This window comes from Osmerus eperlanus, chromosome 14, assembly GCF_963692335.1.
Source record: "Osmerus eperlanus chromosome 14, fOsmEpe2.1, whole genome shotgun sequence".
Classification (NCBI taxonomy): Eukaryota; Metazoa; Chordata; class Actinopteri; order Osmeriformes; family Osmeridae; genus Osmerus; species Osmerus eperlanus.
In genome coordinates this window covers 15,180,385-15,201,829 of record NC_085031.1, presented here as the reverse complement: position 1 = coordinate 15,201,829, position 21,445 = coordinate 15,180,385, and the positions used below count along the sequence as shown (strand labels likewise).

Here is a 21,445-nt window from a genome sequence, read left to right as displayed (position 1 = left end):
CACGGGGCTGGACAGCAGATACAAGCCCCTCAGTCCTCCCATAGAGCAGCAGTATCTGTCTGTGGGCCTCCTCACCAAGGCTCTATTGGCCAGACGCACAAGGCAGTGAGAAGTCTTATTGAATTAGTCAAATGAAGTCACTCTGACATCACGGGGGAAAAACACTGGGGACAGTGGCAGAAACTTGTAGCAGCAAATAGACTCTGTGGTACTGCAGGTCAACAAGCAGGCCGGCCAGCCAGGGGTGTCGACAAACTCGGCCTGAGGTAGGTAGTCTCTCTTTCTACCACTGTGGATTTCCTGTCCTCCAATGACTCACAGAATCAGAAAGATTCAACTAGCAGATCCTCTCACCTTTGTCTTTGGTCAGGAGGATTTTGAGAAGGGTACATTGCGAGGTTTGACAACGACAAAGTTAGTAAACTTTTTTTGTTTTATTTTGTAGTGGGTTCCGTCAAGGAAGCCCGCCTGATCTTACTTTGCTTCGATTCGAAATCTAAATTCGAAGCCATACAGTGTATCTTGGGAAATCAATTACAGGAGCTTGTCATTTGATGGTCTATTTAACCCTCGTGCTGCCTTCGGGTCACATGACCCAAAGGTTCATAACGAACCATCGTTGTGTTTACCCAATTTTACCCAATACAAAAACAAATAAAAATAATTTTCTTTTAACCTTTGCAATGTGGGGGGTCTGAGACAGCCCATCAGTTAAAAGAAAATGCTTCACTTTGTTTTTGTATGAGGTAAATTTGTCGCAATACAACGGTGGGTCACAATGACTGATGGGTCAGAATGACCCGAAGATAACACAAGGGTTAAGCAATAGGTGCGCTCACGTGTTTGTCTGAGAACTGCATGTGCCTCCATTGTGTATGTGAGCTTTAGGGACAAGAAATAGACACTGAAGCATTCCATTCCTCCCATGACAGTGAGGGTTCAGAGCTATATTAAACCCTCTCTGTCTGTACCTCTGGTCTACGGTGATGTCATCTACAACAGTTAGCACAGGCATTTGTTTAGTTATCTTTTTTAATGACCTTAGGTCAACCTGTGCCATGTTCTCTAGGACAAACTCTGTCTAAGGTTGATCCAGAGCCTTTTCTATCCATGGCCGGTCTTGAGCCTTTCTCTAACTCTGGAAGTTATGAGTCCTGGAAGTGTCCTGGAGACCTTGGTAACCCTGGTGATGTTTTCGTCTTAACAGCATCCTGTGTGAGGTCCTTGCGAGCTGCTAATAGTTTGCTGTTCTGTGAGTCACAAGCCTCCCATTAATGGTCAATGTTATTTGGAGAGTGAGAAAGGGAGGAAAATAGATGGAGAGAGGGAGAGACAGACAGTGAGAGGGAGGGAAGGGATTTGGGTAGTTATCACAAAAAGAGAGGGAGGTAGAGAGAGAGGGGAACAGAGAAAGAGGGAGGGAGAGAGAGACACGAGGAGGGAGGGACAGAGAGAGACAGACAGAAGGAGAGGGAGGGAGAGAGAGACACGAGGAGGGAGGGACAGAGAGAGACAGACAGAAGGAGAGGGAGGGAGAGAGAGACACGAGGAGGGAGGGACAGAGAGAGACAGACAGAAGGAGAGGGAGGGAGAGAGAGACACGAGGAGGGAGGGACAGAGAGAGACAGACAGAAGGAGAGGCAGTAAGGGAGGTTGATATTTGGGTGAGGCTCCTCCCAGCTGCAGTGCCAGCTGCTGCCATTATAAGACCCTGCACACATCCATCCCAGAATAACCCCTCAGATACAGCACTGTGGAGCCATGCAGTGGCATACCACCGCAACACTATCTTACAGCTCCAACGTCACCCCATTGGGGAAATAGAGGTTCGCTCAGCAACAATGTCTGTGTCGATGGTTCTCAATTGGGCTTGTTCCGTTGTAAAGTTTTTGATTTACTGAGACTGAAGTCTTGTTTCTAAATATTTATTACATGTTCATAGGCCTTTCAAGTCAGCCAAGAGATTGTGCTTATTATCCTCCATGAGACTGGATTGATTTAATCTAGGTTTGTATAGATATCGGTTCATGTATAAGCTTCTTAGGACAACCAAATAGATGAGTTTGGGGGAGAGAGAAAAAAACCCTTGACTAGTGAACGCCTCTCAGCACCACTTAAGCCTGAAATAGCAGAGACGGCTCGGAGCGGGATTAGAGTAGCAGGGTCAAGAGGTTCCATCACCTGTCTGTCCTCAATCACATGGCACCCCGGGCACACATCAGATATTCCATTCAACCTTCAGTATTCCTGTCAACATGTTTAAACTGTATCCACATGCTAACATCCACTAACACAATCATGTGATGGATTCGTTTAGCAGACTCTTTCATCCAAAGCGACGCAAAGGGAAGGATTTGAGCTTGTAACCGCTTGTTTGTCAGTCAAATGCTCTGCTCTCTGAGCTTTACTCATCCCTTAACCCTCCTCTTAACAAGTTCACAAACATTTTCCAACATCCATCAACAAATCTTTCATGGTGTTTGATGTGTGAGTGGGATCTGTGAGGTCGTAATGGACATCGTCGTTTGTTTGGTAGACAATAATAATGACACTGTTCATTTAGCAGACACTTTTATCTGAAGGGCATCCAGCACAGGGGGGATTTGAACGTGTGACCTCTTGATCTGCAGTCAAGTGCTCTAACCACTGAGCTACACCCTCACACATATCTCCCACAACTACAGAGAACACCCGTGCCAATTCCTGCCAATTCAAAGCCTGTTGATCTTGTGGCCTCTTGCATAATCTCTCCAAGCTATCATGTCACATGTTGAAGCTACGTCTCGCACACACTCTCCGACAATCCAGTTCAAAGGCCACAGCCCTTGTGACTCTGATCCATGTTTCCAAACGGCCTTTATGTGGTCCCTGTTGTCAAAGCAAAGGTAAACAAGGGGTGGCTTTAGGAGGGAAGGACGCAGGACAGACGTGGTTAATGACCGCTCGTTCTGGGATGCTGACAGGCCTGTTCCGGCTGCTTGTGTAGATATGTGCAGAATGAATCGTTCGACTTCCAACCGCGAGTCAACACGTCCTTGGTGTGTTTCGGACTTGCTAACCCACTCCAATCAGGTACTGACATGCAAGAATTATAACATGTTATTGTCACATTTCGTTTCGTTCAGATCGACCTCCGAATGGGTTGGTTTTGACCTTGGCAACTGGTGACTGATCCATTTTCCTTGTTGTCTCATTTCCTCCCCAGTCCTCTGACTCACTGGCTGCAGTGAGACCCGCTTTAATTATAGCCTAGCATTCCACACAGACAGAATGAGGTGAGACAGGGAGGTCAGAGAGAGGGTGGGAGGGAAAAAGAGGGATGGAAATAGAGAGAGTTTGGTGGAAGAGATAGAGACCTGGTGGAGGCAGTGGGATAGGTTTGGCGCGAGGCCCTGTGTCGACTCAGACCTGTGCCACCATGACGCCTCACATTTATAAAGCTCGGTGGGTTTGTGCGCTGACCCGCTACTTGTGTCTTTCTGTGTTCCTCTCTCGTCACAGTGGGAGAGATAAACCATGGGCCAGAAGCAAGACAAGCCGTCGGAGAAGGAGGGAGACCCAGGCTGTGGCGGGCGGGGGCAGAGGGAGGCAGCATCCGAGCCCTCGTCTGAGCCTGAAGACCAGGCCAGTAGCATTGACAGCACTGGGAGCACAGGGGGCAACGGGAGCACAGACTGGCTTAGCGTCTGCAGCCAAACAGAGCAGTTAGATGATCTCCCAGCCCCCCTGGAAGACACCCCTCGGGGGGAGCCAATGAGCCCAGCGCTGGGCTCGGAGGGGGGGCCGGCGGGGGTGGAGGGAGGGAGCGAGGGAGGGGACGGAGAGGGCAAAGCTGTCACATGTAACGCTGAGCCAGAAACAACCCCGAGCCCAGAGGAGAGGAGACAGCGCTCGGAGCCCACCACACAGGAAGAGGAAGACGCAGAGAGTGAGACCATGGCAGAGAGTCGGAGCGGATCTGCCACGGAGGGACGAGGGGCGAGGGAACCACAGACGGGTCACGGAGATGTCGGTAGAGGCGGATCGCGGATGCTCGCGGCCAATCCCTCCAAGGACGGGTTTGTGCCGGCTGAGAAGGCCGCGCCCTGGGTGGCGTCTGAGGGGGTTGGCCAGGACGCAGGCGGCAGGGAGAGGGGGTGTGAGAAGAGAGGGCACCCTGGGAAGAGAGCGCCTCAGGAGATGTCTGGTCAGCATCGTTCCGTTTCCCCCGGGGAACCCTCCATGGAGAAGAACCTCGGGCGTGTTGGAAGAAATCTGAAGCAAAGTCAGAACGGAATTCCGACTCGGCAGGATGAACATTGGACACACGCTGATGAGGTTGGAGACACTTGTGATGGAATGGGGGTTCGGGATCATCTAGATAAAAGATCCTCGTCCTCACATCTGACAGGTGACTCATTGATGAAGACAAGGGATGGGCGTTCACTGGATAATCATCAAGTCAGCGAAGGAAACACTAATCATGGCAGCATGAATGATCATTTGGTCCAACTGAACATGGACGGTGAAACTGACAGACTCCCTGGCGACAACGCAACCACGGACAGCGCACATCCCATAAACGCTGCTGAGTGTGTCACTGAGAGAACCGAGGGAGTCGGGGGTGACGTTGGCCTGTGTGCGAAGGTAGAGGAGGAGGAGCCCGGGTTCAAGATGGCGCCCGCCTCTTCCCCACCAAAGGTTCAGAGTCGCAGCGTTCCAGACAAGAAGAGGGGAACCTCGGAACGCGACACGTCTGCTCTCTCACCGGCCTCCAAGCTACCACACCTCCAAACGGCCTTCTGCTCGATGGAGCAATGCAACTTGGCTCCCTCCCCTCCACTCCCCCTGGCCGTCCCGGAGGACCTTGACAGAGAGCGACAGGTTGCCGCCGTGCAGAGAGAGAGAGAGTTTGTTTGTTTCAGTGCCGTCACCACCTTGCCGCCCGTCAGTCACCTGTTGCCCGAGAGAGAGGCCGAGCCCAGCGGCGACGCGGCTAACGTGGAGGAAGAGACGGAGTCTAACCCGGAGGGGAGGACCAGGAAGAAGGGGCCTCCGCCGCCTGTACCGAAGAAACCCAAAAACGCCTTCAGTAAGATGTGGGCGAAGCTTTCGGAAGAGAAGAAGAGCAGAGGAGGAGTTCACCCTCACCGGGAGAAGGAGAGGAGGAGGCACGGTCAGCTGAACAGAGAGAACACGAGGGACCTCCTCTTACCCTGCCAGGACACTTCTCTGTTCTGCGACGAGAGAGGGACGGGCCCCGTGTCATCCGAGGGCAACATGTCCCCAGATGTAGATCCTGTGGATGATTTCTCCCAGAGAAGAAGAGAAGTTCACAGAGAAGATCAGTACAGAAATATTATCGATTTCGACGCCTGGGCGCGTATGGTGAAACGCTCCAGGGATGAGGAACTGAAAAACCTAGACATGTTGCAAGTGAGACCTTCCGTTGAAACGCAGGCCAAAACCAAGGGTCCACCTCCTCCCATACCTAAGAAACCCAAAAACCCATTTGCGTCTTCAGGTGCATTTCCAGGGTCAGAGGTCACAGCTGGCCCTACAGACGATGACCACCAGGAAGTGGAACCCGTCGCGTGGAGGACCAGGGCGGAGGACATCCTCCGTCCTGACCAGGTCAGCTGGAGGGACTCCTGTGACTACGGCAACCACCGAGAAGCAAGCGATGAAGATGAGGGTAGCGATGGCGAGGCTGTGGAGGAGAGCGAGGTGTCTCGCTACAAGCCTGTGTCTGAGCTCATTAAGGAGACCAACCAGATGCACCAGAAGGTCAGACGTCACAGGGACTCATTTAGAGGCCCAGACATGAGGAACGACAGCGGGCCAAGCGAGCAGGGATCCAGCCTCAAGGTGTCCCAGATGAAGAAGACTTTCGACGCCACGAAGAAGCCCGCGGAGAGGCCACCAGAGGCCAAGCCTCCACCCAAGAAAGGTAGAGGCTTTATTGACGTGCTGTCCTCTTTCTCCACTGTCTCTCTATCTATCTCTCTCTCTCTCTCTCTCTCTCTCACTCTCTCTCTCCCTCACTCTATCTCTATCTCTCTCTATCTATCTATCTCTCTCCCTCACTCTCTATCTCTCTATATCTATTTATCTATCTATCTCTCTCTCTCTTTATCTCTCTCAAACTCTCTCTCTATCTCTCTCATTCTCTCTCCCTCCTTTCTATCTCTGTTTTTCTCTTTGTCTTTCTCTCTCATTTGCTCTCACTCTGTCTGTCTCTCTCTAAATATACACATAGATGTAGGTATATCATTCACTGTATCTGTCACTGCCTTAAAGATACCCACTGACACCTGAGAACCCTGTGTTGTAAAGGAGTTATTTTTGTCACATTTCGCATTTAAGCACAACTGGTCAATGGCTCGGAACTGAAAACGTACATAGAATAAATTTGAAAATAGACTGATACGCACATTGGGGGAATCATCATAAGTGTACGTTTTAGCTACGTTTACTAATGTGCTCCTCTGTGCGGTTAATATGATCGGAACGTTATGTAGATGACAGTAAGCAAAGTGTCTGTCCGTCATACAAGCTCAAACGGTAAAGATGAGATACTTAATAATCGCCACTTGAGGTCGCTTAAGCTCAGCAAAAAAACGGTAAAAAAAAAAAGAATCCTGGAACGATGGCAAGCAGTCTGGAGTAGTGGATGGCTTGATGCACTGTTGTTTTTATTCGGTTTTAGTTTTATTATTGTAGCGTGTAGATATTTCTTTTAAATCAAGGAGGTTACTTCAATTTCACACTATTTTTTCAAAATAATTTTCTCCTATAACACTGAATAAATACAGTAATTTGCCCTTTGCAGGTGCAGAAACCTTAACACGAATAGCACATATAAAACCCTGGGTTGCGGTTGTTAGAATAATGATTATGATTAAGAGTTATGATCATGATATGCATGGATATTTCCATATGGTTTCATTTGAAATTAGGTAATTGTTGTGAAGTTGATTATTATTATTAGTGTTGGTATAATTTGTATTATCAGCATTTTATGAAAGTACTCATTATATGATTTTAGGATCCTGGGGATGCTAAGATCCTCATGCCTTAAATGAAATAGGTGGGGATGGAACTGGGCGTTGCTTCCGGTTCATAGGCTTGCAGTCAGGAGGGAAAGAACGGACAAACGATTGTTGAGAGAAGGGACATCCAAACGGATAAGGGATCACCTATATTCATGTTTTCAGATTGATTACCTCGCGTTCGAGTGAAAACCTTGCATAGATTTAGGAGGTAAGTAAAATTCACCGGTTTCGATTTTGCATTGAACATCTTGCGTGAACATCTTGCGTGTAGGGCTGCGCACCATTTAGCTAGCTGATATGAATGGGAGAAACCAGAAGAACCATGGATACAATCTGCACTTGCGTCATAATAGCTCGCTGGCGGTGGTCTATTCTCCAAATGAGCGCAGCTAGCGTGTTAGCTGGCTTGCATACTATCCATCAACCTAGCTGTGTGTTTAAATGGACATCTTCGTGCAGAAATCTGGATTTTGACTTCTAGCCTAGGTTCATGTATGCTCATTGGCGTATTGAAGTATTTTCCAAAAAATGGGAAAGCACAAAGATAGCTAAGGAAATGGCCATCTAGCTATCATTACCACAGCGCTAGCTAGCAAGGGAGGCTAACTAGCAAGAAACACTACACAATTGCTTGTGTGACCGAGCCCATTGATTGTTTGTCTGCACATGCCACATTATTGCGTCCCAATCTATCGCCATTCATAACTTCATGTGTATCAATGTTAGAATTCGAGGAATCTATGCATACACGTCACTTTCAATGGCCATTCATCTAACTGCTTTTGTAATTGCTCTTTGGCTATCAATGATGCTTCCAATGATGTGCACTCAATGATGCTGTCTCACAAAGGTCATGAAATGATTAATTTCCGTCTTCTGGAGGAGCAGAGCTCACTGGTGCTAGAGGCTAGTAATATTAACCAGCTGTTCAGAGATTAGATCTGTTAGATTTGCCCATTGTACCGTCATTCTGCAATTTATGAGTTTGTAAGATGCTGCGGAACTGACACAATAATACCCAAATCTGGAATCCCAGCTGTGTTCCTACACATAAATATATCTGTGACCTAATCAATGGCAAATGTTCAGGTGGACACATCAAATCTGTGTCAACCTCGACAAGTGTCCACTGAAGCAAATTTTTTATAGACAACATGAAACTGACTCAAACCAGAGACCGTTTGGCATGTTCTCCTTAACGTTCGTGGTTGATGTCAAGACAGCCTGGCTGGAGAGCCCCTGTCATGTCATATGCCATGTTGAGGGGGAAAGTAGGTCAGCATGTGGAAACTAATAACCCATGCGCTGCACAGAGCAGGAGAACATCGCAGACCAGGAGGGCTCAGTGCGAAAGCCTCGTAAGTGGCCCAAATCAGCCACCGGGCCACAAAACCATCAAAAGAACAAACTGTTCCGGCCCAGAATTCACAGTCTGTCAGTGCAGGAGACCAGACCTGGGACCTGTTCAGCCCTCTGGATCATGTACAACTAATGCAGAATGCACTGAAACTTTTTTTTGCGGTCAACATTACCACCAAGCTACATCCTCTATTGTCCATCACTGTGGATGGTGCAATCTGATCCTCGGACCAGATCTTCTACACTTAAACACCCGTTGTCACCGGGAATAGCTCAGGGGTAGAGCATTTGACTGCAGATCGTTTGAATCCTCCCACCCTGTGTTGCTTTGGATAAAAGCGTCTGCTGCATTATTATTAAAACTATTTAAGCATGCTGACCCCAGTCAGACGAACCTCCAGCTACATCCTGAGCTGGTAATGCAGCCTTGACTCAGTGAGTGTTTCTGATGGATCAGAATAGCCTGTGCCCTCTGCTGAAAGATTTCACCCAGGGGGATATCTGAGTGGTGAGAAGGGCCTGGTACAGAAACAACACCCTGGACTCTACTGAAGTGAGGAGAGGAAGGGAGAAGGGAGGAGAGGAGAGGAGAAGGGAGTAGGAGAAGGGAGGAGGATGAGAAGGGAGGAGAGGAGGAGACAGGAGAGGAGAAGGGAGTAGGAGAAGGGAGGAGAGGAGGAGACAAGAGAGGAGAGGAGAAGGGAGTAGGAGAGGAGAGCAGCAATAAGCACTAAAGGCTCTCTGAACATATCTGAGCTCCAGTAATCAGTCTGGAGGTCTGCAGTCATGGCAGGAGGTGGGTAGTGGGCGTGCTTCGGCACGGCCGCTAGAATGTCACACAGAACCTCCACTTCTCGTTCACACACCTTCGATGGAACGACGGAACAGCCCGGTGATATGTCCCAGCTCCCTGAAAACGCCCCTGATTGAAACCCACAGCCCACTGGAGACAGGCCATCCTCGCATTCTTTGCTGAACAAGGCTGAACGACGGCAATTTGTAATAATTCATGTAATTTATTTAGCAGATGCTTTTATCTAAATCGACGTATGGGGGAGGGGGGGTTGGGAAGGGGTGTTTTGAACCTGCAAACTCGTGGTCTGCAGTCAACAGTCTACCACCGGGCTGGGGGGTGGGTGCTTGTTGCCATGTGACGGGCAGATCGGAGTTTCGTCTCCACTTCCTGCAGATGGTCCTCTTCTGCTTCGACAGGAAACAGAGTCAGCAAAAGATGACCACGCTATGTTGGACTGTGCAGTGGTTAGCTGCTATTGTGACGTGAGCCTGTTAAGTGGTATCGGTGTCCTTTGGGTCGAGAGTCTGAGTCGACGAAGACCATGAACACGAGCCAAGCCCCCCCCCCCCCCCCCATCTCAGCCCAGCCGCTCCTGGTCCAGCCCCACCCCAGTTCGGGTTCGCTTGGACTCGGGGCTTGCCGATGCAAACGCCGGCCTCGTAAACCAGTCTAGCAAGGAGGAGAGATGTGCCGTGAACACGCTGGGTAATCATATACCAGCCTGCAAAGAATGGAGGGGGGGGGGGGGGGGGGGTGTAGGCTTGTGGTGGTGGAAGGGGGGGGGCGGGGGTGTGAACTTTATCCCCTGGTCAGGGCCAGCTGGACTGGGGAGTAAATCTGGTTTTGTGAGACTTCACAGGGACATTCACTTAGTCCTGCGTAAGTGTCTCAGTGTGTGCTGTAGTCATCTGAATGATGTAGTGGTCAGGCAGGCAGAACCACTGTGGTTTCGTAAGTGGGAAACGCCAGCCCTGAATAACGCTGAACTTAGTTGTAATTATGACACCTTTCTCTCTTCTCTCTCCTCCTCCCGATTCCATCCCTCTTTCTTTTCTTTTTCTTTCTTCTCTCTCTCTGATGGCAGACATGTTCAGGCGAGTCGTGCGACAGAGTAAGTTCCGTCACGTCTTCGGCCAGGCGGTGAAGAACGACCAGTGCTATGACGACATCCGCGTCTCCCGGGTCACATGGGACAGCTCGTTTTGCGCTGTCAACCCCAAGTTCGTCGCCCTCATCATCGAGGCCAGCGGGGGCGGGGCCTTCCTCGTCCTCCCTCTACAGAAGGTGACCGCCACCGTCAGGTGTCTCTGTGTTTGTGTCCTCTCTTCCTCCTTTCCCTCCTCTCCTCTTCCTCCTTTCCCTCCTCTCCTCTTACTCCACTCCCCTCCCTCCTCCCCTCCCTCCTCTTCCTCCTTTCCATCCCTCCTCCTCCTTTCCCTCCCTCCTCTTCCTCCTTTCCCTCCCTCCTCTTCCTCCTTTCCCTCCCTCCTCTCCTCTTCCTCCTCTTCCTCCTCCCCTCCTCTTCCTCCTTTCCCTCCTCTCCTCTTCCTCCCTCCTCTCCTCTTCCTCCCCTCCCTCTTCTCCTCTCCTTCCTGTGTTCCTCTTCTCCATCAAACGAGAGGCCGATCCTCAATTTGGTTTGTTCGTCCATGCTAACACTCCACGTTCAGTAACGTTATCTGTAAGAGATTATGGAAGAAAATGTAGCAGCAAAAAGAGAGAGAGAGCGAAATACAGCAATGCTCTCATCGTTATGGCTTTAGAGAGCAAGCAGCTCGTCTGCAGGGAGAAGCGTGCGTGCTGCAACAGCCCGAGTTTCTCCTCCTCCTCCGATGCCCCCTTCAATGAGAGCCCGCCCATTGTCAGCAGACATGACCATATATGGAAGTCCAGTTCTTTGCATGTCACCCGAGAGGACCATTTCCTCTCTCCCCATTGGCTGAATTCATGTGTTGCCTAGTGGATTCTGGGACAGAGGGTTGAATTTTTGAGAGGGAATCTTTCCTCGTGAAACCTTTCTTTTCATGTGTCTTCTCCCAGTAAATGAGGACGTAATCCAAAATACTTCATTCAGTGTTTTTATGGCTGGTTTTTTTCGTCCTAAGAAATACAGAGGAAATTTCAATAGTGACACAAACAGAATGAATGAATTTGGATTGCCCAGTTGGATTCCTCTCTCCATGACACTGCCCCTTGTTACAGCCTGGTGCCGGTGTGAACCACAGACAATGCATTGAGTTTAATCAGTGTGATATTACAGCTATTTCACGCACCCCCGCCCACTATTAGGCTTGCCTGGCTGATCCGGGGACACGGACTGGGGGAGGGGTGGCAGACACAAATAGGCCACATGGTTGATCAGTAAATATAAGCTACTGTATAGCACATGATTTTCCAGCTAGTGTGGCAACAACAGAAGATGAACTACACAGCTTTCAGACCTGAAGCTGGATGATAATAATAATAATGTATTAATTAAGGTTTTTATCCAAAGCCCCATACCGTTCTGGGGGATTTGAACCTGCGACCTCTCACAATGCACTAGCGCTGAGCTATACCCAAACCCTAGAAGACTCCCCATATAATTGGCACCAGTTTGCCATAATATTAGCATGAGTACAAGGCTGGGGTATAAGGCTGGGGTATAAGCCAGGCAACGCCTGTAGAGGTGTGAGTTTGAATGTAGTGTATCTGTCAATAGCATATAGCTTTGTGCCTGGAGGCCTCTGGACTGTATGATTAGCCTAGTTAGTGACCTGTCTTCAACCCCTAACTCTCTCTCTCCATTCCTCTCTCTAGCTATATATCTGTCTTTGTTTCGCTCAGTCTCCCATCCTCTCTCAAACTTTTCTATCTCGTTTCATCCCTCTGTCTCCTGTTCTCTCTCTCTTTCTCTATATGTATTTGTATCTGTCTTTTTCTTTGTTTTAATCACTTTCCAACCCCCTCTTGGTGTCACACTTTCACGCTCTCTCTCTTGCTCTCTCGTACTCTCTCTTACACTCCCTCTCTCTCTCACTCTCTCTTACAGTCTCTCTCTCTCTTACACTCCCTCTCTCTCTTGCTCTCTCGCTCTCTCTCTCTCTTACACTCCCTCTCTCTCTTGCTCTCTCGCTCTCTCTCGCTCTCTCTCTCTCTTACACTCCCTCTCTCTCGCTCTCTCGTACTCTCTTACACTCCCTCTCTCTCTTGCTCTCTCACTCTCTCTCTCTCTCTTACACTCCCTCTCTTCCTGAGGTAATATTTACAGGATAACATTTGTTCATTTATTTTGGATTTATCTTGATGCTGTTGACGGCGCACTGTAAACTATGTGCAGGCTGCTCGTCAGTATCTTCCCTAGGATAACGGTGAGGTCGATGGGAGCTCAATATGAGGGGTCGCTTCTGAACAAACAGGTTTAGAGTCAGGTGGCTGAGCGGTTAGGGAATCGGGCTAGTAATCAGAAGGTTGCCGGTTCGATTCCCGGCAGTGAAAAATGACGTTATGTCCTTGGGCAAGGCATTTCACCTACTTGCCTCGGGGGGAATGTCCCTCTACTTACTGTAAGTCGCTCTGGATAAGAGTGTCTGCTAAATGACTAAATGTAAATGTTTAAACGAGGCTGTTGTAAAGTTAGTTCTATAATCATGTCCCATAACAGCCAGGTAGGCTTCAGTTATCCAGCCAGTCAGGTTAGTGTGTCCTATCTTGCATATGCTTTTATCCAAACGACGTGCAGTCAGTGGGTCTGCCCCTGATCTACACCCTTCATTATAACTCTGGGGAAGAAGAGATACTGAACAGAGCAGCCGCTGTGTGTTAGCATTCATCCTAAATACTACATGTCTGGTGAAAGCCTTGGACAAACAGAGCCCTCCCCCCCCACAATCTCTCCCCTCTACTCCCTCCCTCCCCTCCAGCCCCTTCCTCCCCCCTGCCCATGTCCTCTTCACTTTGGGAGCAGAAATCAAAATGACTGTTCTTGCCCTCCCTCCTGGCTAGTTGTTACCGTGACAACTGAGGTAATGGCAGGGAGTGTAGCCCCATGGGGCATGTGATCAGATAGCTACCCCCTCCCTTCTCCCCTCACTGCCCCTCCCCGCTGCATTTCATAAACAATCCTGGTGCTTCCTGCTATGTGTATTGATTACAATGGAGAGAGAGGGAGAGAGGGAAGTTTTGGGGGAGAACGCCAAGCTCAGCAACTATTTGCTGCAGACCAAACAACGCAGCCGAAAATGCTCTGTTCTCTCCGGAAGACGTCGGGCTGCTATCGGGTGGCCTGGCTCACATGCCACAGCTCTGACTCTGAGAGTTAAAAGCAGACCTCTTTATCAGTGTGAAATGTAGAGATGCTGAGGTCACTGACATCACCACAAGCCCAACAACTTGTGAACAGAGGAAGAGGGGGGGGGAGAGGAACAGAGAGAGAGGGAGAGGGGGGTGGAGAGAAGAACAGAAAGAGATAGGGGGGGGGGGGCTAACACAAAGGCCTGGAGTGACTTCAGGCAGAAGGCTGAGACCTGCTTTGCCTGTCTGTCTGTCTTCCTCTTTGCCCTCTCTGCCTGCCTGTCTGCCTCTGCCGGTCTGTCAGACAGGATTACCCAGAGAGAATAAAGGAGTGTTCCTGGCCTGTCATTGATCTGGGGGACAACCAGAGGTCACTGCTTGACCTTTAGGTGCATGATGTCATCTGGAGGAGCACTGATTGGCTGAATTACCTTTTGTTGGGAATTTCAGCCCGTCCACGCTTAAAAATGTTTAATCCGTTGTCAGGGGTGACGCTTAGTCCTGAAAGAAGACGTTGAAGAAAAGTGATTGTGGAGATGAGCGTTACCTCCATGAACTCAGGACCAGCACCATATGTTCAGACGGACATGACAGCTAAAGTGACATGAATGAGCATCTCTATGGACTTCACCTTCTCCACCAGCTGGTTCTACCAAGCTGTCCTCAAGTCCCAACTCTCTCCTGTCTCTCTCTCTCTCGTCTCTCACCAGCCCCCCCCCTCCCCCTCCATTATCTCTCTCCAGTCCTCCCACTCACCTTCTGTCTGTCTGTCCACAAACTGGTCTCAAAGACAAATCCTACCACACTAACCTGTTTCTCTCTCTCCCCAGACTGGTCGCATAGACAAGACCTACCCGACCGTGTGTGGTCACACGGGGCCTGTGCTGGACATTGACTGGTGCCCTCACAACGACCACGTCATCGCCAGCGGTTCGGAGGACTGCACCGTCATGGTATGGACCTGAGGGCCGGTTTGACCATGAGGGCCGGTTTGAGTTATTTGAGTTTGTATAGCTTTTTTCCCCACAAGCACTGTCACAGAAGGCTTCATATGCCCACAGATCAGCACCAAGGGGAAATAATCCCCCCCAAAAATACATAATTATTTTAAACATTTTATTTTAAACCTTAGGAGACGTTTAGTATGGGGTTAACTGGTCCTAAGTGGTTCAGTGTGAGAACACTGAGTGAGAGTTGTAATTCTACCGCCTCCGCTGGTGAGCTCCACAGCCCCTGTGTGTCTTCAACACAGAAATCAGATACTTGGATAGAATGACCTCATCCGACCAACCCCATGAAAGGTTGTGCTATTTAGACGTATTTGGTCTTCTGAAATGCACATGGATAAATGCACACAGCACAGGCCTGATCAGCAGCACATGGGCCTGAGCTGGAGAAGAAGGCAACTAAACAAGTTCATTAAAAAAATCTTGGCTAAGTATAATTTTTTTTGACTGCATAAGCAGATATTGTAATCTGCATATGTGACTGTTGCCGATAATGGATAAAATCTTATTTAACTCAAACTCTTAAGTCATTATTTACATGAAGGCCTTTCTCAGGAGTGGATAACCAGTGATAATATCAACTGCTGTGTATGTCAAGTCTTTCATTTCAATCCCAAATCTGGTGAAAACACAGGCATGTTGTCATGCCAACTTGATTCTTCTCTTACTGTTCTGATGGGGCCTTTCCCCCTGAGAAGCACCCTGCTGCCCTCTGCAGGCTGCTCCTAGCCAACACACCTTGTTCACACAGTGCCATGTGTAATGTAGGCTAATGCATTCATTTATCAGACGCTTTCATCCAAAGCAATTAGCAGAGGGAGATTTGAACCTTGATATGCAGTCAAAATCTCTACCACGGAGCTCTACCCATAGGCCCTCCCCTCCTGTATAGGGCTGATGATGAGTGATATTGTGGGTTGTACGTCTAAAGGTTTCACTCAATGACATCCCAGAAAGGTTTGCCTCTGGTGTTTTGTTGTACTGCAGTTCTTGTGTATTTTTGTTTTGTAACGAGTTCTCAAGATACTTTGTGTGTGTGTCCAGGTGTGGCAGATCCCTGAGAACGGCCTGACGGTTGCCCTGTCGGAGCCCGTAGTCGTGCTGGAGGGACACTCCAAGAGGGTTGGCATCGTAACCTGGCACCCCACTGCCCGCAACGTACTCCTCAGTGCAGGTAGGGGCCCCACCAGACTCCCATACCCCTGGTCCTGATCCTTGGTTGTTGATGCTAACCCCGTTGATGCTAACCCCGTTGATGCTAACCCCGTTGATGCTAACCCCCCCCCCCCCCCACCCTCCCCTCAGGCTGCGACAACCAGATCATCGTGTGGAACGTGGGCACGGGCGAGGCCATGATCACGCTGGAGGACATGCACCCTGACGTGATCTTCAGCGCCTGCTGGAGCCGCAACGGCAGCCTCATCTGCACGGCCTGCAAGGACAAGAAGGTCCGCGTTATCGACCCGCGCAAGGAGAAGGTGGTGGCGGTGAGCGGAGAAGACCAGCACCCGCGGGGAGCTTTTCTTTTTACACCACACGGAGGAGCACACATGCAGATACACACCATACTCACACACACACAGACAGACACACAGTCCACCTAGACACACACACACTGTCACCCGCCGTCTCAAGGCCGTGCTGTCTCTCTTCCAGGAGAAGGACAAGGCCCACGAGGGAGCTCGACCAATGAGAGCCATCTTCCTCGCCGACGGCAACATCTTCACGACCGGCTTCAGCCGCATGAGCGAGCGGCAGCTAGCCCTGTGGAACCCTGTAGGTCTCACACACTCACACATACTATCCTTAACTCTGTAGGTCTAACCCTCGCCTCACACATACTATCCTTAACTCTGTAGGTCTAACCCTCGCCTCACACACACTATCCTTAACCCTGTAGGTCTAACCCTCGCCTCACACACACTATCCTTAACCCTGTAGGTCTCTCACACACAGACACACTCACACACTATCCTTAACTCTGTAGGTCTAACCCTCGCCACACACACACACTATCCTTAAACCTTTTGGTCCCCTCACCATGCATACACAACACACACTAACCCTCGCTACCTCACCACACACACACACACACACACACAAAAACAGCCAGATCTTACCAGACCACAATCCTCCTCCTCTGCTAACAGAAAAGCATGGATGAGCCGATATCAGTCCACGAGATGGACACCAGCAACGGAGTCCTCCTGCCCTTCTACGACCCCGACACCAACGTGGTCTACCTGTGTGGCAAGGTATGTCTGCTGCTGGCTCCGCCCCCTCAGCAAGGACGTCCCCTTGGCAGATTTGGCTTTCCTCTGGTGGTTTAATAACAAAAGATTAAGGAAAAACTAGGATCTGAAGTGTCGGATCAAGACACTCACCAGAGCTGACGTTCTCTTCTTTCTTCCTCTCCAACCTTCTCCCTCTCCATGTCTCTCTGTCTTTGTCTCCCTCTCTCTCTTTGTCTCTCTCTTTGTCTCTCTGTCTCTCTCTCTCTTTGTCTCTCTGTTTCTCTCTGTCTCTCTCTCTTTGTCTGTCTCCGTCTATCTCTCTCTTTGTCTCTCTGTCTCTCTGTCTCTCTCTCTCTTTGTCTCTCTCTGTCTCTTTTTCTCTCTCTCTCTTTTCCTTCTCCTCTACCGCTCCATATTTCTCCCTCCATCTCCTTGTCTCTCTCTCCCGTTTCCCTATTCCTTTCTCTCCCTATCCATCGTTGGTTCTCTCCCCCTGCAGGGCGACAGCAGCATCCGCTACTTTGAGATCACGGACGAGGCTCCGTTCGTGCACTACCTCAACACCTTCAGCAGCAAGGAGCCCCAGAGGGGCATGGGGTACATGCCCAAGAGAGGCCTGGACGTCAACAAATGCGAGATCGCCAGGTACTCGAAGCGGCCGCCAGCCAGTCCAGGCTAGAGAGAATCGGATGTTTATACTCTTTTAGTCCACTAGAGGGCGGTGGGGATCGAATGTGTTGGTGTTTAAGAGCGTTTGACTGCAGAACAAGAGGTCAAATCCTTCCTGTTCTATATGCACTTTGGATAAAAGCATCTGCTAAATGAATACTTAAATCTTTTTTTCTAAAGATTAATGCATTTGTGCTTTCATGATATAGATATATAGTGTAGAGTGACAGGGAATTTTGGGGAAAAGAGAGAGGGTGGGGGGAACAAACAGGAAATGACCCGGGGTGGAATCAAACACATGCCTCTGCCTTCAATGAAGATGCATACTTTCATGTGTTTCCTATAGGTTTTATAAACTGCATGAGAGAAAGTGTGAGCCGATCATCATGACTGTTCCCCGGAAGGTTGGTCATTCTCCTGCTCTTGTTACCAGACGTTAACTGCAACATCAAACCTGATTCAAATGTAGCTGGACTTTAAAGACACAGTATGACATGCAAAAAATAGACCTGTACCGTCTGACTCCTTGTGCTCTCTTTCTCGCTTCCTCTATCCTCTCCCTCGCTCACCGTCTCCCTCCGCCTCTTGCTCTCTCTGTCCTCCACCTCCATCCTCTCTCTCCTCCACCTCATCCTCTCCTCCACCTCCATCCTCTCTCTCCTCCACCTCCATCCCCTCTCTCTCCTCCACCTCATCCTCTCTCTCCTCCACCTCCATCCCCTCTCTCCTCCACCTCATCCTCTCTCTCCTCCACCTCCATCCTCTCTCTCCTCCACCTCCATCCTCTCTCTCCTCCACCTCCATCCTCTCTCCTCCACCTCCATCCTCTCTGTCCTCCACCTCCATCCTCTCTCCCTCCACCTCCATCCTCTCTCTCCTCCACCTCCATCCTCTCTCTCCTCCACCTCCATCCTCTCTCTCCTCCACCTCCATCCTCTCTCTCCTCCACCTCCATCCTCTCTCTCCTCCACCTCCATCCTCTCTGTCCTCCACCTCCATCCTCTCTGTCCTCCACCTCCATCCTCTCTGTCCTCCACCTCCATCCTCTCTCCCTCCACCTCCATCCTCTCTCTCCTTCACCTCCATCCTCTCTGTCCTTCACCTCCATCCTCTCTCCCTCCACCTCCATCCTCTCTCTCCTCCACCTCCATCCTCTCTCTCCCTCCACCTCCATCCCCTCTCTCTCCTCCACCTCCATCCCCTCTCTCCTCCACCTCCATCCCCTCTCTCTCCTCCACCTCATCCTCTCTCTCCTCCACCTCCATCCCCTCTCTCTCCTCCACCTCCATCCCCTCTCTCCTCCACCTCCATCCTCTCTCTCCTCCACCTCCATCCTCTCTCTCCTCCACATCCATCCTCTCTCTCCTCCACATCCATCCTCTCTCCTCCACCTCCATCCTCTCTCTCCTCCACCTCCATCTCCTCCACCTCCATCCTCTCTCTCCTCCACCTCCATCCTCTCTCTCCTCCACTTACATCCTCTCTCCTCCACTTACATCCTCTCTCTCTCTCCACCTCCATCCTCTCTCCTCCACACACACGCACACAGTCGGATCTGTTCCAGGACGACCTTTACCCGGACACGGCGGGGCCGGACTGCGCCCTGGAGGCGGAGGATTGGTTCGAGGGGAAGAACGGAGATCCCATCCTCATCTCCCTGAAGAACGGCTACGTGCCCGGCAAGAACCGGGACTTGAAGGTGGTGAAGAAGAACGTTCTGGAGAGCAAGTCGGCTACGAAAGCAGAGCACACCTCACCGGCCCAGAAACAGGCCTCTCCACAGCCCTCAATAGTAAGTAGGAGTGGGACTAGACTGTTGATAGGCCGACCGCATTTACAGGGAAGGCTAGCTTCAGAGAAATAACACACTACTACAGTAGATGTGGATGACCGTAGAAAGGAGCGATGCTAAATGTTTTCAGATTTATTTAGTATTTGTAAGTGGAGACGAGATGCGTGTCTGATGGTGATGACGATGTGTTGAGAGTGTGATGATGATGGTGGTGATGATGTGTTGTGAGGGTGATGATGATGGTGGTGGTGATGATGATGGTGGTGATGGTGTCCTCTTACCTCTCTACAGAAAAATGAGGGTAAGTTGGAGGAGCTGCTCCGAGAGGTCAAGTCTCTGCGCGACCTCGTGACCCTACAGGATCGCAGAATCGCCAAACTGGAGGACCAGGTCGCCAAGGTTGCCATGTAGGAAACGCCCCCCCACCCCCACCCCCCCCCCCCCCCCTTCTCAGGACCAATCCTCGGTTTGGAGAGAGTTACGTGGGCGGGGCCAGTCACTGCCAAATTGAAAATTCGGCTTCATCATTCCGCTTGGTGTTTTCCCAGTGACAATCCCAAGCACACATTCCAAGACAAACGTTTTTTTTTTTTTCTCATCATGCCAACCCTCTCAGTCCTTCCTCTTAAAACACTGACAAAGAAAAAAAAACTCTTGCGATCCATCGTCCACCTTTTTACCGGGGATAAAACATATAACTGCCATTTTTGTTGATGGTTATGTTGAAGTCTTAATTATTTTTTGGGGTTTTGTTATTGTTTGAAATTGTGGTCAAGGACATTCTGATTGTGAAGTTTGTACTTACTGCGATAATATCAATGATTTTATGTAACCATCAGTATTGCCATATTCCCTTGATTTTCGTGCTGCCAAATTTAAACGTGTGTGTGTGTGTGTGTGTGTGTGTGCGCGCGCGTGTCCATGCACTCTTACATCCTTCATTTCTTTTTGTGTCTTCTCTCCTGTTGTACATTCCACAGGCTCTCATAGAAATGAATTAGTCAACGAGAAGAATAGGTTTTTTGTTCTCTCTCTCTCCAAACTATAGCTGTTACACTGTTGCTGACGAGTGAGTGAGAAACACGATTTTCTGCCCACTGCTCGTGTTCATAAGCATCAGGTGGGTGAATGTGAAGGGGCTCCTTCGGCTACTTTTAGCACCTGCTCTTTACGGGCTTTAGATTTTAACTGTGGGGGGTGGGGAGGAGGGTGGGGGGTGGGGGGGAGGGCGTTTCGGAGGCGGTTAGGAGACCCGTGGCGCTCTGGTGTAAATGTTGTGTAAATGTAGTGGTGCCTATGTCACTCTGTGACTGGTATTAAGGGTCAAACTGAGGTAGGCCTCCCTGCTGTCTGTGAAGGGACCACTCTCAGCACCTGTTTCACTGAACCCTCAGACAAATAGTCCTGTGCATGCAATAAAGATTTTACTCATGCAGATGTCTTCTCCACAATAAATCCCTTTGTTCTGACTTCTCTCTTTGAATGACTGTTTTGTGTGTGGTTTAAAAAGGACCAGTGACCAGTGTGTCCTCTAGTTAACCAAAATCCCACCAGTTTAACTAGCAGACTGTTGTTTAAAAGAATTGCTTTAATCAGCAGGGTGACTCAGAAGATTGTTTTCATACAGGCCTATTTCTAAGGACAAATTTGTACATGTTATCAAGAGACCCATTACTATGGCGTGTAACAGGATACTCCGTAAGGAGAGATGTTCCTAGCTCCCAACAGAGTCACATCCAGATGTGCTGTCAAAACAAACAAAAGCACGTAGCCACGGTTGTCGTTGCCATGGTGAGCCTATAAAACGGGCCTCTGCTCCTGACTTCCTGTCCAGACTGACAGAGGCTGAGGGCCTCTAGAGGCTAGACTCATGTGCTAGCCATGCTCAGGGTCTCTGATAGGCTGTCTCTAGAGGCTATAGGCCTCTGACAGGCTGTTGTTAAAGTATGCAGGCCTCTGATAGGCTGGCTCTGGAGCCAGAGGGTGTGTGATAGGCTGGCCCTGTAGCTGCCAGACTTCAGACACCAGTGAACTAGCTAGATGGGGGTGATGACAGAGGACGATGACAGCAGATATACACTGAAGCATTTACTAGCTAGTCAGGATGGAGTCCTTAAACAAGCAGATAAGTTCTTAGCTGGTCATTTGTTTACTTACGTGAGAGTTTTCTAAAAAATACTTTAGCCCGTCTCTTCCTCATTCTAGTTTGACAACGCCTTCTGCCTCTTTCTTCCTCCCTATCCAGACCACCCACATATTAAACCCCTTAACCGTGAAAAACG

General features: G+C 49.7%; 1 protein-coding gene across 3 annotated transcripts; it reads left to right on the top strand.

Annotated features, from left to right (window-relative positions):
* Positions 1-5,340: 5,340 nt before the first annotated feature.
* On the top strand, positions 5,341-20,632 carry LOC134034031 (coronin-1C-A-like). 3 transcript variants are annotated; one of them, XM_062478351.1, is made up of 11 exons: positions 5,341-5,929; positions 10,274-10,473; positions 14,292-14,414; positions 15,513-15,642; positions 15,774-15,955; positions 16,125-16,244; positions 16,619-16,723; positions 17,202-17,347; positions 17,718-17,775; positions 18,921-19,163; positions 19,455-20,632. In XM_062478351.1, exons 1-11 carry the CDS (start codon positions 5,365-5,367, stop codon positions 19,572-19,574), a joined length of 1,992 nt encoding a protein of 663 aa, XP_062334335.1. In that variant the 5' UTR covers positions 5,341-5,364; the 3' UTR covers positions 19,575-20,632. The 3 variants fall into 3 exon arrangements, with proteins under 3 accessions (XP_062334335.1, XP_062334337.1, XP_062334336.1); XM_062478353.1 differs by lacking the exon at positions 5,341-5,929 and adding an exon at positions 7,084-7,242; XM_062478352.1 differs by lacking the exon at positions 5,341-5,929 and adding an exon at positions 7,090-7,242 and having other exon boundaries at positions 10,267-10,473.
* The last annotated feature ends 813 nt before the right edge of the window (positions 20,633-21,445 follow it).

Coding starts and splice junctions, on each gene's coding strand:
- LOC134034031 (XM_062478351.1), top strand. CDS start 5,365: ATGGTGAAACGCTCCAGGGATGAGGAACTGAAAAACCTAGACATGTTG. Junction 10,474..14,291: donor TCGTCCTCCCTCTACAGAAG/GTGACCGCCACC, acceptor CTCTCTCCCCAG/ACTGGTCGCATAGACAAGAC. Junction 16,245..16,618: donor AGCTAGCCCTGTGGAACCCT/GTAGGTCTCACA, acceptor CTCTGCTAACAG/AAAAGCATGGATGAGCCGAT.